Source organism: Perognathus longimembris, chromosome 21, assembly GCF_023159225.1.
Source record: "Perognathus longimembris pacificus isolate PPM17 chromosome 21, ASM2315922v1, whole genome shotgun sequence".
Lineage (NCBI taxonomy): Eukaryota > Metazoa > Chordata > Mammalia > Rodentia > Heteromyidae > Perognathus > Perognathus longimembris.
In genome coordinates this window covers 32575802-32592366 of record NC_063181.1, presented here as the reverse complement: position 1 = coordinate 32592366, position 16565 = coordinate 32575802, and the positions used below count along the sequence as shown (strand labels likewise).

The window sequence follows — 16565 nt, the reverse complement described above, 5'->3', positions numbered from 1 at the left end:
GTTTTGGACTATGACCCTTACATCTGAACCTTCTGAGTTGCGAGTGTTATAGGTGTGAGTCACCAGGCTCGGCGGTGTGCGGATATGTGCAGACACAGTGATTGCTATCCATAGCATCAATAACGAGTGGGTTTGTATTATTTACCCTCCTTGTCCCTGGAACTTAATTGCAAAGGCAATGTTCTACTTAGAAGGTACCAAGGAAATTCTCTGTAAGCCCTGCCCTACCCTTTGAGAGCTGCCTATGAAGGAACCTTCAGGGCGCCCCAACTCTTTTGCTTCCCTCCTTCTTGCCCTGCACCCCGCGAGGCTGCGCACGCGCCCCTTACTCGCCCCAACGCCCCAACTGTTGCCACCAGGCCGGCTCCAGGACAGCGGAGCCATGGTCCCGCTGCTGGTGCTGCTCGCAGCACTCAGCGGGCTGCAGGCCGACTCCAGTGAGTCCGGGTGGCGGGGACGGGGGGGGGGGGGGGGGGGCGGGGTGCTGGCGGGAAGGGGCCCGGGCGCAGGCTGGGAGGGCAACATAGCCTGGAAGCCCGGCCCTGCCCTTCCGCCTCCCGCCCAGGGTCCGTGCTACTTCACTCCCTTGGGTCCCACAAAGGCGGTTAGGAAGCTCTGGGTGAGTTCCCTTGATGTGCAAAATAGACAAAAATGAAATCCGTGCTCCCCACTGGTACGAGGTCCCGTGATTCCGGAAGGGGGAATAGCATCCCCAACAGCTGTGGACCAAATCCTGCCTGGTCCCCGGCTGCCTTTCACCTGCTCCCCCGGAAATGGCGCATTACACCCACACTGTATGCCCCTTCCTGGAATCTGTCTTCATTCTTCTGGCCTGTGCCTTCTTATTTCCAAGCCTTTTTACAAACCTCCTGAAGTTTGGTACTTGGTGTTAACTTTATTAAGCTGTGGAATTGCAAATGTAGGTGAGTGTTTATATGTAAATGTGATATATATGTGTGTATGTAAGATGTATGATACATGTATGTAAGAAGTGTGAATACTCATGTATATGGATATATACATATAGACAGCTCTGTCTGTGTGAGGCAGAGTGAAGAGGAGACAGAGGAAAGAGAGAGGCAACTTGAGAACTTTAACTGTTGATAATGGGTCAGAAATTCATAGATATTGTGATCATAAATACAGCAGGAAAGAAGAGACATATAGATTATTTAAAAATAGCTGCTAATGCAAAGAAAAAATGCAGAATTAGGCCTAGAAAGAAATAATAAAAATTTCAGGTACCCAAATAATATCACTTATTTTTATTTGTAGATACACATAAAATCTACCTGCAGATCACAGTTCCTGAGAAGATTGTATCACCAGCTGCAAAAAGACATCCAGAATATAATCCAGACAATAATGTAATTGGGGAATGTTTGCCTTTGTATTTTAGATTTTGGTAGATTGCCTCTAACATCAAGACCAAAGCTGTTGAACACAGTTTGTAGTCAGCACTGGCAGTTCGGAGCCAGCTCAGCACCCAGCCATTGTGTGTGTGTGTGTGTGTGTGTGTGTGTGTGTGTGTGCGCGCGCGCCACTACTAGGGCTCTTGCTTAGCTTTTTTGCTTAGGGTTGTTGTTCTACCACTTGAACTACATCTCTACTTCCAGGCTTTGCCAGTCAATTGGAGATAATAGCTTTTCTGATTTGTCTGCTGAGTTAGTTTAAACCCCAATCCTCAGATTTTAGACTGAAGAGTGGCTAGGATTACAGGTGTGAAGTAGCAGTGCCTGGCTAGCATCCAGCCTTTTAATATAGACTCTTCCAGTAAGGACTCTTCCAGTAAGGACTCAGAAATAAGATCTTCTAGCACACACTTTTTAAAGGAGTGGCAAAATTCCTGGGTTTCCCCCAAGGACAGAACTAGGATGAGGCAGGTGAGGTGAGCCAGGCTGTTTGGGATGGGCACGGTGATCTGGGAGGGTGGCTCGCATTCCCAGAAGATGACAGGCAAGTTTCCTTCAGAAGTGTGAGTGGTCATGTAGTGTGCGTGTGCAGAGCCTTTCTACTTGCTTCTGCTACCTATCCTGAAGCTCCTGACATGGGAAGGGAAGACAATATGGTGGTCATATGTTGTTATTAATCTGCTCAACTTTTTAAAGCATAAATTAAAACATATTACTTTTCTTGGCTATTCTTGTTACAGCTCGCTTATATTATTACAATAGCAGGGAAACCATATTTTATCCATCTCAAAAAGCAGTAAGTAGCTATATTTTGTCCCTTCAAATGTTAATTCTTAAGTCACTTGAGTGTTTAAAAATAGGTATGACTAGATTAATTTTAATCCAAGTATATTGATAACTGCATTGATTATTGTATACTTGATAAAAGTATATTGAGTATTATTTAAAATCCTAGGCAATAAAGAGTTAAGAAATTTATAACACATGAAGGTACATTCAGATATATTAGCTAAAACAAAAATTTATGATATGGTATTGTAATAGCAGTAAGAAGCAAGATAGTAATATGTATAATAAAGTAATAGTAATAAGAACAAAGTGTTCTTTTGAAGTCAGAGAAGGGGTTTTGAAGGAGGTCTGAGATTACCTGTGTGCCAAGGGAAAAGAACTGCTATCTATTTCAAGAAGGGAAGGTCAGGGTGGTATTTTATTTATAGCAAAAACGATTGGTAAAACAAAAAGACGTAAAAAGAGCTTTTTGTGTGTACAAATGTTCATGTAAATTATGAAATGATATATTTTTCTGAAGGGCAAAGGTAAAAGATTCTGGAAAAACAGGCAAGTGAAGATGTTTACTGGCATGGTAGGGATTTTGTATTTGCATAGTCCAGTTGGGTATAGTAGGTTGTATTTCAAGGGTAAGAAGTAGAGGAGGTTGACTAATTACATGACTAAGTTTTGATGGAATGTGATGGCACCTATCAGTGCTGGAAAGAACACTTTGGGGGACCTTAGACAGATTTGGTAGGTTGCCTGGGAAATATCAACAAACTGCAGGCAATTCATTTCCTGCTCAAGAAATTGTGTACTGTGTGAAATTATTTCCTTTTTCTTGCATTTTTCTTCCCTGTGGTTTAGAACCTGTTGCCACTGTATTTGATTTTGGCACCTTGGGTATTGTATATACGTTTATCTGATTTAGGGAAAGGTAGGGGAACATCAAAATGGTGAGACAAAGGACAAAGGGCAAGCCAATGCAACAGCGGTACTTACAAGACAACATGTTGTAAACTAAGTGTACACTAGGTGGGGGAGTGGTTAGGGAGGAAGAAAGGTGGGAGAAAAATGAAGGGGGAGGTAGTAAGTTTGACAAGAAATGTACTCACTACCTTACGTATATAACTATAACCCCTCTCTATAACACCTTGACATTAAAATAAAATTTAAAAACATTTAAAAAAGAAAATGGACAAGTTATTGTATAATCAAAGGTGGGATCTGAACAAGGGTTCAGTATGTGCAGAAGGGATAAGTTTGAATTGTAGTCCTGATGTTCATGTGGATTTTTTTCTACTGGAAATACGAATATAGGAATTTAAGTCTCTTAGAGGCTTCAGTAGGAAAATAACAGTAAACATTAGCTTGGCTATATTATTATCATTAAATGTTAGTATTATTAAGGCAGCAACATATATGTTTCAAAAACAGATTAGTGGTTAATGTATAAAGCTTGGAAAAAACAATTTCTAGACAAGCACTCCACTACTAAGCCACATTCTGGCCCCAAGTAGCAAGCTCCATGTTTTCCCTCATTTGTAATAATTAGTATATGCTAGGATAACCCTAGCAGAGGTTTACAATAGCCCAATAGCTATGTACATATGACCACCCAAAATGGTGCTAATCAAAATGATCTCCACAATATGGAAATAAGAGTGTTTTTTTTTTTTTTTGCCAGTCCTGGGGCATGGACTCAGGGTCTGAGCACTGTCCCTGGCTTCTTTTTGCTCAAGGCTAGCACTCTACCACTTGAGCCACAGCGCCACTTCCAGCTTTTTTCTATGTATGTGGTGCTGAGGAATCAAACCCAGGGCTTCATGTATACGAGGTGAGCACTTTTACCACTAGGCCATATTCCCAGCCCTAGAAATAAGAGTTTTTTAATGTGTACTGTTTGCAGTTATTTCTTTTGTATTCTGTATATTTTTTTTCCTCCTCTGGTTTATTCCCTATTGTCACTCTTTGATTTTAGTACTTTATCTTGTATGTACATTTACCTGATTTGGGGAGGGGAAGGGGAATCACAGAAATGGTGGGACAAATGGTGAACTAATGCAGCAGTGATACTCACTGGACACTGTTGGAAATGAACTTTACAACTTGGGTGGTGGGTGTTGCGTGGGGAGGGAAAGCAGGAGAAAATGAGGGAGGAGGTAACACTGTTCTAAAAGAAATGTACTCATTACCTTACGTATGTAACTATAACCCCTCTGTACATCATCCTTACAATAAAATAAAAAACACACAATATTTCTGGGACAGATAGAAAAAAATGTAGCCAACATAGATGATCAGGATGGATCTGGCAGCAGGAAGAGAAGCAGAAGAGTAAAACATACGCAACATGGTGCACATTTAAGGAATTATAGATCATATGGGTAAACTCAGTGTCATAGAATACAGCAATGGTATTTTTTTTTTTTTGCTTGCCAGTCCTGGGGCTTGAACTCAGGGCCTGAGCACTGTCCCTGGCTTCTTCTGCTCAAGGCTAGCGCTCTACCACTTGAGCCACGGTGCCACTTCTGGCTTTTTCTATATATGTGGGGCTGAGGAATCGAACCCAGGGTTTCATGTATACGAGACAAGCACTCTACCACTGGGCCATATTCCCAGCCCTACAGTAATGATTTTTAAAAATTTGAAATGCTGGGGGTTATGGATAGGACATTTTCCAGAGTGAATAACATTGGAAAAGTAGAGAATATGGTGACACTACTACATGGATAAAATCTATTGAGAATTGAAAAAGAAACATTGGTCATAGCAAAGGGTCACTTAGGCTGGCCATGGCTTCAAAATAACAGTTCTAAATAGCACTAGGGCAAAAAAACAACAACAAACAAACAAAAACAAAACAACCTACAAAGAGGAAATGTTTTACATGGTAGGAGAGAGTTTGCATCTTTACAGAGTGGGATCTGCAGCACAGGTGTCAGGGATTCATCTGGATAAAAGAGGTCAGTTACCCCCTGGAAATAAAGAAGGGTAAGGTGGGAACAGACAATGGAGGCGTGAGAGGAGGTGGAGGTTACACAGGCTGGCCTCAGGAGTGCTGTCGGCTTTTGTTTGCTGGTGGCATCAGGGTTGGAACTCTCTTGCTGGACCAGTGCGCTCCTATCTCCTCTGCAGCCCCTCCCTTCCATTGCTTTTTGCTCTGGTCCTTGCTGAGATGGAGTTTTGCTTTTTGTGTGTGTGTGTGTGTGTGTGTGTGTGTGTGTGTGTGTGTGTGTGTGTGCGCGCAAGTCTAAGCTGTAATCTTCCTATTTAAGCTTTCCACTCCAGCTGTGGAGGCAGACACCTCCATCACCTTCAGCTGTTGGCTGTGATGTTGTCTCAAACTTTTTTTTGCCAAGTCTGGACTCAAATGACAATTCTCCCAGTCCTCATTTCCCAGGTTGTTAGGATTACAGGTGTGAGACATTGGCTCCGACTTTTTGAATAGTTTTCAAGAGAAGTGAAAGATAATCAGGACCAGAAGAGCCTGGAACATAGCTAAGGGTAATGAAAATGAGTTTTTATTAAGACTGAATGTGTCCAAATTTGCTGCTAACTTTACATTTTAATTTTGAGATTGAAGTATAGCATCTGAAATCAATGAGTGTTAAAGATTAAATATGTGCAAGTTTTAGACTGGGGCTTGGGATCTATTCATTAAGCAGCATTTTAGTATTCTGTCTCTCTAGTTAACATGTTACTCCCAGTCCCTCAGTTTAAACTGACAGGAAGATATTTGGACAATAGGCTATTTAGAAGCTTTAAATTCTTCAACACATAAATTAGTTGTATATGAAGAATTAATTACTTTTCAGTTTCATTTCAGTATGTTTTTGTATTTTTGTCTAGATCATTTTTATCTCCAACTGCTACTGTTTATTATTATGACCAAGAGAACACCAAACAATCCCAGACTTTGTTAGGTCAGGTAAGCCTTAATTATTATATATCTATATATGTATATATTACAGATTTCTTATTTGGGATTTTCTTGAGAAAGAAAATCTGTGTCTAATAACAAGAATATTATTTGACACATTTACTGAAGTGGAATAACCTATCCTCTTAATATTATAGTAGGCAAAGTTAAATGTAAATATTATATTTGGGGTATGTATCTTAAAAATGAGTCATCTGTTTGTGTTTCTTTGTGTATTTTTTAGGTGAATTGCAATTATAATGGATACATTGCAGGTTTTCCAGATTCCCTTGTGACACTCAACGTTTGTTCAGGACTCAGGTTGTATACTATTTAAAGATGATTAACTTGCTGGTGTTACACTGGCAGATCCTGTGCATGAATCTTCCGTGAGCCTCTTCTACTTCTGTAATCACTTTAACCTTTCCATTGTCCAAGGGCAGAATCAGTGCCTGGTGCCGGGTGGTGGCCTCCCCGGAGCCTAGCTGGTCCAGCTCCCACACCACTGTCTAATTAATAGTGGTGCACTGGCTTGTGGAGGCAGAGTCACTGTCTTAACAGTGGAGGCATTGGCTTGTGGAGGCGGAGTCACTGTCTAAGTAGTAGCAGAGGCTTCTGGAGCCTCTGAATCATGGCAGATGCAAGGTGTGCTGAGGAGGCTTTCCTTTCTTCTGTACTTTCCTATAATTCTGGTTTCACCCTAGCAGTTGTTTCATTTCGGAGGCTTATAGACAATCGTGCCTCTGCATTTGATCATCTAGAGTATTTAAATAACAGAGAAGTGTTGAGTATACAAAATAAGGGACATGAGACCAATGAAGAAGCTTATGGGGAAGTTACAGACTAAAGGTCTACAGTCCCTGCAGAAAACCAGTACACTAAAGAGGGATCTCTTGATGTTTATCATCTTAGTATTTATTATTTAACCCATATTAATATATTAATAACAATCATAAAAATCACAAATATTTATTATATAGTTAATAATAAATAGCAATATATTGATATATCAAGAAGATAATATTAATAACATTAATATGTATTATCATTTCTTTAAGATTATTATCGTTATGATTTTATCATATAAATATTTATTGCAAATATTTCCAATTGAATGGAATATATGTCCTGCTATTGGATAGTTTATTTCCAGTACAAAACCTCAAATAGCTAAGAGATAAAGTGGGAAAACAATAATGACTTTTAATTTAAAAACAATTTTGGTCAAAATTTCTTAATCATATAGTTTTAGTAGCACCATTACCAACTTTCTTTGATTATTTTAATATTTAGGGGTACAATACAATTTAAAAACATGTCCTATGGAATTAAGCCAATGGAGGCTGCCTCAGGCTTTGTTCACATGGTTTATCAAGAGAGAAATGGCAATACAACAAATATTCCTGCCTTAGGAGAAGGTGACAGTTATGACTGGTTTAATGCTGTACACTATCAAGGCAGAAGGAACATAGAAGTAAGTGATAATTCTTTTAACTTATTTTATTGAATTTGATGGATAACTTGCATAACTTCAATAACTAGAAAGTGTATCTATGTTCATTGCCGTGGTTATCACTTAAGATCAGTTTTACAAAACAAGTAATTAAGCCAGGCACTGGTGGACACCTGTGACCCCAACCACTCAGGAGGCTGAGATCTGATGATTGAGGTTCGAAGCCAGGCAGGGCAGGAAAGTCTGTGAAACTCTTAACCACCAGAAAACCACTTTAACTCTTAGCTCCTGCTAAAAGTGGTAGAGTGCTAGCTTTGAGCAAAAATGCTCAGGGACAGTGCCCAGATCCTAAGTTCAAACCCCATTACCAGCAAAAAAACCACAAACGAAACCAGGAATTAATTTTGTAAACAACTGTGGATATATGAAACCAAACATTATACATTGATGTTCACATGTGAGCTGATTAATGTAAAACAAATTCTTCAAAATTCCTTTTGCATATTTTTCAGGGAAGCAGACCTTCCAAGTTATTCCCTCGATCACTTCAAATCAATATTGTGGTGGAAAAAAACCTGGTATGTCCTATTTCATGTACTATTTTTTATCTGTAGTTTGAGTTCACTAACACAATGAAAATGTTCCATCAATCGTATGCTGTTCACTCTATTTTATTTTGTATTTTCAAACAATGAATTCTGAAAATGGTGAATTCGTTTTTGTTAACGTGTTTATCTTGCATATAGACAAGCACTTGAATTACTTCCTGTGTGTGTGCCTGGCCTGGCCTTGATTGGAGGGCGCTGTTCCGGAGCTAGTGCTCTACCACTTGAGCCACAGCTTCCTTTGGCCTTTTTTGTAGTTTATTGGAGTCTCTCAGACTTTCCAGCCTGGGCTGGTTTCTAACTATGAACTTCAGATCTCAGCCTATTGGTATCAGGCTTCTAATTCCTTTTAAAGGTGTACCATTATAATTTGCCAAAGTTAGTGGACTATTTTTTTCTTTGTCAATAAGCCCTCCAACAGAGAGTAGGTAGATCCCACTCCCCTACCCCTCATCTCTTTCATCAGATTACTATTTGACTACTTCAGCCTAATTAGTAATCCACAAAACAAGTATTCATCTTCTTGACACCCAAAGAAGAAAACAAGTTACCATTGATTTCCTTCTCAGTTTTCCACAAATGAACCAAAGAGGGGGAAAGAAAAGAGAAATAATTTCACACTGGGAATTAGTAAGTCTACCTATAAATTCAGGCTTGTGGTTTGGATTCAAATCCATGAAACTACATTTGTCCTATGTTGATTAGAACTGAGGACATTGAATTAAAGCAAATAGTGTATATCTCAGGACATCTGTCACTTCAGATACCTCCCAGTACCTGTAGATCACAATCAGTCACACACAAGCTCCTGGTTCATAAGGAAATGAATAGCCACAATAAATGGTTAGCACAAACAAAAAGCAAGATGGATATGGCATCTCACATTTGGAATCCTAGACACTTTGGAGGTTGCAGTAAGGAAGATAGAGGGTTGAGGCAACCCATTAAATTGTTCACCAAACTTCCATCTTAACATTAGTTGAGAATGATGGAAAGGACCATCATCTTAGCTACACAGAAGGCTAAACAGAAGGACTGAAGTCCAGGCTAGGATGGGCTAGAAGTGGGATCCTATGTGAAAATTAAAAACAAACTAAAAATTTAAAAGGGTAAAGGCATAACTCAAGTGGTAGAAGGCCTGCCTACCAAGGACAAAGCCTGAGATCAAAACCTCAGGATCATACAAAAATAGATGTAGATCTACAACACAGTTATTGAAGGTTTAAGATACAGGTTATAAAATAAAAATTACTTTCTCCTTAAGGGAATCTGTTGATTGGAGAAGAGAAATACTAGGCAGGGAAGCTGAGCTAAATGTTTTCAGGACATATTAGCAGGAGTAACAAAAAATGAGGCCTGATGGCCCACTAAAGAATTAAAAAAATATTGAAAGGTGATGGATAGAGGGGTTATGGTTACATAAGTCAGATAATGAGTACATTTCTTTTTGAACAGTGTTACCTCTTCCCTCATTTTCTCCCAGATTTTTCCCCCTCCCACTCCTCCTTCCCAAATTGTATAATTAATGTTTAGCATAGTGTGTATGACTGCTGGATTACTGTACTCTTTGTCCCACCATCTCTGTGATTCCCTCCCCCACCCAAACCCTGTAAACTGACATAAAAGACAAAAAGACACAGAAATTAAAAATGGTGACAAAAGAGGGAAACTAAGAAAAAAAATGCAAAAAGTAAAAGAAAAGACCTCTTGTTTCCATTTCTTGGAGTTCATTTTGATGAGCATCATTTTATATGACCTTATGCATAGCTATTAAGCCCTTGTGATCCTCTCTTCAAATAGTCTCTTTTGTCTCACTTTGTTTGGAGTGCTGCGTAGTAAAAGACAAAAAATTACAATTGGACAAGAATTTTTTTTAGAAAGTAGAGGTAAACTGAACAAGTCAAAGCCAATACCTATTGTGAGATTTTTTTTTTTCTTTTTAATTCCAGTACTGAAGTTTGAACTCAGGGCTTTATACTGGCTAGACAGATAATTTACTGTGAAGCCACACGTCTCCAACCCTGCTGAAATTATAGTTTTGTAACATTATAAAAACAATTTGAGTTCACGACTCTAGTAGCTCATGCCTATAATCCTAGTGACTTTGGCTGCTGACATCTGAGGCTCACGGTTTGAAGCTAACCAGGGCAGAAAATTCCAGGAGACTCTTATCTCCAATTAACCACACACACAAAAAGCCAGAAATGGAACTGTGGCTCATGTTGTAGAGTGCTAGCCTTGAGTAAAAGACTTCTGGGGCAGTGTCCAGGCCCTGAGTTCAAGCCTCAAGATCAGCACCAAAAACCTCCTCCCCTGCCCCACCCCCCAAAAAAACCCTCGAATGCAAAAAACCCAAAAATCAGAAAGAAGAATTTTCAGCAAAACCATAGAGAAAAGGCAATAAAGGGAAAGAGAATCATACATTTAGTGTGTCATAAATGTGGGACACATTAGGAGCTAAGATTAAGAATGCAATATTTTAACTCAAATATATAACTGCTGCACTCAAAATTCAAAGAAAAGTTAATAAAAAGAAAAATCAAAGGTTATACAAGACCCAGGCATACATACATTTTGCTTACAATTGACATATTTAAAAAATACCATCGATTGGTCTGGGATGCAGCTTAGTGGCAAAGTACTTGCCTAGCAAGTGCTATGTCCTGGATTCAACCCTCAGTACCAGAAAAAGAAAAGACAAAAAAAAAAAATAATACCATACGTAGAGTAAAATGCTGAAAAACAAACAAATAAATAGAAATTTAAGAGAACTTCTAGATTAATATCAAAATCAACATTAAGATAAATATAAGTCAAATAGCAAGCCATTCCAAAATTTGGTGCAAATACTCTTAAAGGCATAAGGATAAGAATAAGGAACTAAAACCTACTTCATTTCAATAAAATACATGTTGCTGTGCGAGACACGAAGATTGTCTTTGGCTTTGATGAAATCCAACGGTGAGCTTGCTGGCGAGGCTCACCAGCTCTTTCTAAAAACGATCTACTAGTAGGAAATTGCTCAGTTCTCATAGGGTTTCATCTATCTATTTATCTACCTACATCTATCTACCTATCTATCTATCTATCTATCTGTCTGTTATCATCTATCTCTTTTCCAAAGGGTTTGAACTCAGGAATTTGCTCCTCTTGTTCAGTTTTCTTGCTTTTTGCATTCTAGTTGATTTTTTTCTGGTTAATTGAAGGTGGAATCTCATGGATTTTCTATTTATAATACTTGGGTCTGGCTTTCAGACCCAATCTGGATTTTAGCTTCCTGGGTAGCTAGGAATACAGGTATAAATCTTGATTTTTTTTAATCTACTCCAGTAGTATTTCATCAAATAGAGTGTCATAGAGCTTGATGTTTTTCTCTCTTCTTTGCTCTAATCTAATGATGCTTTTCATTTTGCTTAGCATATTTTTTAGCTCACAGATTTCTGTTGTAACTTAAAATTATTCTTCTCATCTATCTGCTAAATTTCTCTGTTAGAAAATTTAACTATTTCTTTTTAAGCCCATTGAATGTTCTTAAAACAGTTGCTTTGATTTCATCCAACAGTTTTCCTAGTGTTTTTGTCTGTTCAGTGCCTGGTTTCTTATTTTGATTGTAAGATCAGATCACCATTCCCTAAAAGTTCTTGATATTTGTTACCATGTTTAAACACGCACATGCACATGTTTAACATGTTAAACATGCACATGTTTAAACATAAGGATATTTATTTAAGGGTAAAGATTCCAGTCACTGCAATTTGGGCTTGTGCCTGTCTCTCAAAAATTTCAAGCCAGCTGCTAATTTTCTCGGAGCCTATACTCACTTCTGGTATTTCATTCCTGGAAACTCTGAGGCTCTCATTGGGGAATTCTAGCAAGATTTTAAGGGGGAAGTTCTATCAATATTATATGAATTCTTCCAGATAATATTTAATTGTAGAATTCCTGGCTTATTTTGTAGGATAAAGTAAAAGCTTTAGCACTCATTTTCATAGAGCCATAAATCCTCAATATATTAATAAATAAAATATTTACACATGTATACATGAATATCAAAGAAACCAGAACAATAGTTCAAAATGAATGTATATAATTTTTAGTGATTAGGTGAACATCAGGAAAAGCCACATGATTCTTTCAGTTGATGCTAAAAATGTTTTCTTGATTTCAACAAAAGAGCAGAAGAAGCCAGTCACAATGAAAATTTAAGTTGTGCTTCAATTAAAAAATCTCAAAGAGAATATTAATCTCAAAAAGTTGGGGAAGAATGTTAGGCACTTGTTGGGACCCTGGCCCCACTCTGTTTCTTGATTATTGTGTGACATACCATTCCTATTTGTTCATATCAATCTAAATACATTGAAATCAAGATCTTGAAGTAACATATGCATTCTTATATTCACTGGAGCAATTTTTCCCTAATAGCCACAATATAGAAAGGACATAAAGTATCACCAAGGGGGTAAGTAAAGACAAGTTAGGAGCTGGGTGCCAGTGGCTCACACCTATGATGTTAGCTATTCAGGGGGCTGAGATTTGAGGATGGTGGTTCAAAGCCAGCCCAGGCAGGAAATACCATGAGACTCTTATCACCAATTTACCACCAGAAAACCAGAAGTGGAGCTGGGACTCATAGTGTTAGAGTACTAGCTTTGAGCAAAATTGCTCATGGACAGCGCTCAGTCCCAGTGTTCAAGCCCCACGACTGACCAAAAAATAAAGAAAAAGGAAAGAAAAGAAAAAAATAAAGTGGCTTATATACACAATAAAGTATTTTTCAGCTTTAGAAAAGAAGGAAATCCCCTGTCTTAGGATTGATAATGGTGTTACAACAATGGTGAATCTGGAGGCCTTAGGCAGGTTAAATAAAAGTTAAATCAAAGAAGAATAATTCTAGTCAGACTCATAGAAACAGGTGAAATGTAGTTTTAGGGATCTTAGCAGGTGAGGAGAATAGGAAGATGTTGTTGAATTGGTGTAAAAGTTCAGTGATATAAATGTTTTTCTAGAGACCTGCTGTGCTATACAATACTGCGCACTTAAGTTTTGGTTATGAGAGTAAATCATATGTTAAGTATTCTTAGTAACAACACAAAAGGAAGTTTTTGCAAAAATCAGACACATAAGATTAGATTAAGCAGCATTCAGTAAAAAAAAGAAATAAGGGAGCTGGCCACATCAGACATTAAAATATTTTATGCAACATTTTCATTTAAAACATTGATGTGGTCACATAGAATACATAGCAACACTATTGCATAAACAATTTTAAAAATCCAGCAATATACTCAAGGCTATTTAGTATGATAGAGAGATATATAGACCTCAAACTACATTTCAATGCGTATCTTAAACTAAGTTGTTATTACAAATCTTCATGTCATTAATGAAGCGTGGAAGCGCTAGTATTAGAAAATGCACAGATCTGATGCTACTGATTCCCTCCCCAGCATTGCAGTGTCTACAAATTCTCATGTTGCACTTTCAATTTAGTTTGCTCATTTGTTTTTGAGACTTTCTTTGGCGACTTTGGTCTATGCATTATTAAGAAGTATGCTGTCCGGTTTCCCAAGTGTTTGGGTATTTTTTTTTCCTGTTACACTCTTGCTCTTTCTTTTATTTTTTTCATTATGGATAGGAAATATACTTTATGGTTCAATTCCTTGAATATGTTTAGGTGAATCTTGTAGTCAAAAAGATGGCCCAACTTGTGTTTGTTGCACGAAGGCTTCAATCCATGCATTTTGTTACTGGAGCCCTGGTGGATGGAGTTCGATGGAAGCATCGATTAGATAGTGTAGGTTCAGGGTGTTGCTAATCCTGAGGTGAACTGGTACCTGTGTGGAGATTGGAGAGCTAGAACATCTTAGTTGCTATCTTGATCCCAGTCTTCAGCGCATTAAACATAATTTGGAATCTTATTATTAAATATTTTGTGTAAAGTCATTATTGTCATATTGGTGGGTATTTTCTGAGTTCCTAATGGAATATCATCCTATGACTACAGTTGAAAGAGATGTGGTAGCTTAATTATATCACTAGATTTTTAAAATAATTATTTATTGTCGAAGTGATGTACAGAGGGGTTAAAGTTTCATATGTTAGGCCATGGGTACATTTCTTGTACTATTTGTTACCTCCTTCCTCATTTCTCCCTCCTCCCCTTCTCCCTCTCCCCCCATGAGTTGTTCAGTTGGTTTATACCAAATGGTTTTGCAAGGATTGCTTTTGGAGTCGTTTGTCTTTTTATCCTTTGTCTCTTGATTTTGATATGCCCTTTCACTTTCCTAGTTCTAATACCAGTATATACAGTACCCTCTATACCACTGTTTACCAGTATACATGGTTACCAATATACTCAGGTGAGATACAGTGACAGTGCAGGAACAACCACAGGAAGGGGATACAAGAAGATCATTAAGAAAAGAAGCTACGGTTTCACATGGCATGTTGAAAGTAATTACAACAGTGATAATAGCAGTCATTTCTATAACATGGAGTTCATTTCACTTAGCATCATCTTATGCATTCATAAGGTCATAGCTATTGGGCTCTTGTGATCCTCTGCTGTGACTAGCCTAAACCTGTGCTAATTATTTCCTATGAGGGAAACCATAGAGTCCATGTTTCTTTGGGTCTGACTCACTTCACTTAGTATGAGTTATTTCATGTCCTTCCATTTCCTTATGAATGAGGCAATGTCATTCTTTCTGATAGAGGCATAAAATTCCATTGTGTATATGTACCACATTTTCCTGATCCATTTGTCTACTGAGGGGCATCTGAATTGGTTCCATATTTTAGCTATGACAAATTGTGCTGCGATGAACAATGTTGTGCTGGTGGCTTTAGTGTGGTCTTGTTTGTAATCTTTAAAAATAACTTATGTTTTTCAGTTTGACTACATGGGCTCTGACAGAAAAGCTGTAACACAGAAGGTTATTCAGATCATTGGCCTTGCAAACACTGTAAGTTTTAAAAACCATTTTATGTATGTCGTAAATACTTAGGTAATAGGATATTATATGTGTATAGTATTTTGCTATGCTCTTGAAAAACTCTCTATAACCAAATAGATACAAGTTTAACATGGTGTTCAAATGCATTTAACATTTCTCCTTTACCTTTGCTTTTTAGATGTTTGCCCAGTTAAGACTAAGTGTTGTAATAAATTCCATTGAAATCTGGTCAAATAATAATGCGATCCCAACTGAAGGGCGAGTTGATCTTATGTTACTTGATTTTTTAAAATGGAATCATGATCATCTTGACTCTCCAATACATCAGTTATCATACTTACTTGTGTAAGTGTAATATTCTGTATTTTTATATCACTGAAGGAATATTCCCAAATAACTATATGCTAATTGTGACAATCAACAATTACATATACCATACTTTTCACATTTGATGACTTAACAGATATCCACAGTGGAAGGGAAATTTGCATAAGTTACTAGATATTGTCCTTGTATTTCAAATTCAACATCGATATACTGAACTATTCTTGCAATTGAAATGGGCAAAATTGAAGTTTGGAGATAAATGCATTTAAATAGTATACTTAGACTAGCATTGTGCTTGCCTTGTAATTGCTAAACTTTGCTGCTATGAAAATTTTTATCATCAGTAATACTACCTTAAAATGCACTAATGTGTAAAATTATTAACTTTAGTTTTCAGAAAAATCCTACTCAATCAGGTGCTGCATTTCCAGGAAAATTATGTGATGAGAATTATGACGTAGGAATTGCTGTGGTATGTAATCAGTCATTATTGAGTTTCCTCTCACTAGTTCCTATTTCAGAATTTCCTAAGTATTTTAAAGTATGAAGTCTATTATCAAAGCATTTACACAACTCAGCAACTGCCATCACATTGGTATTTTTCATGCCCTAAACTTTTTATGAGTTTTAAAAAGTATGTATTAGCTTTTCATTAAGCAATATTTTTGACTGATTATCTTTTTCTTTCTGTTTTTTATTCATATTTTAGTACCCGGAAGGGTTCTCCTTAGAGTCATACACCATCATTTTCGTGCAAGTAATGAGCCTTGGTCTCGGGTTAACTTTGGATACATCCCCGGCCTGCTATTGTCCAAGAGGTGTTTGTACAATGATGCCCAAAGCAGTGTAAGACCCTTTGCTTTACCAAATACATACATATGATTGTATTGGCATGTTAAACACTTTTTACATTTTTTTCTTATTTTATATGCCAGTACTGGAGCTTGAACTCAGGGCTGGTGTTCTTCTACCTGAGCCAAAGCTCCATTTTAAGCTTCGTTGTGGATATCTGGAGATGTGTGTGTGTGTGTGTGTGTGTGTGTGTGTGTATGGTGTATATGTATAGAGAAATTTATTATAATACTATAAACGATTCATACATATTTATATGTATAAATA

At 37.6% G+C, this 16565-nt stretch overlaps 1 protein-coding gene across 1 annotated transcript in view; it reads left to right on the top strand.

Annotated features, from left to right (window-relative positions):
- The first annotated feature begins 382 nt into the window (after positions 1-382).
- Positions 383-16565, top strand: part of LOC125339387 (disintegrin and metalloproteinase domain-containing protein 5-like) — a 51043-nt gene continuing 34860 nt past the window's right edge. Inside the window, exons 1-12 of the mRNA XM_048330525.1 lie at positions 383-437; positions 699-923; positions 1276-1367; positions 2153-2208; positions 6036-6114; positions 6350-6409; positions 8071-8136; positions 13838-13957; positions 15057-15128; positions 15298-15464; positions 15837-15918; positions 16156-16292. Of these exons, the coding sequence (XP_048186482.1) occupies positions 383-437; positions 699-923; positions 1276-1367; positions 2153-2208; positions 6036-6114; positions 6350-6409; positions 8071-8136; positions 13838-13957; positions 15057-15128; positions 15298-15464; positions 15837-15918; positions 16156-16292 (1211 nt within the window). The remainder of the gene's footprint in view (positions 438-698; positions 924-1275; positions 1368-2152; positions 2209-6035; positions 6115-6349; positions 6410-8070; positions 8137-13837; positions 13958-15056; positions 15129-15297; positions 15465-15836; positions 15919-16155; positions 16293-16565) is intronic.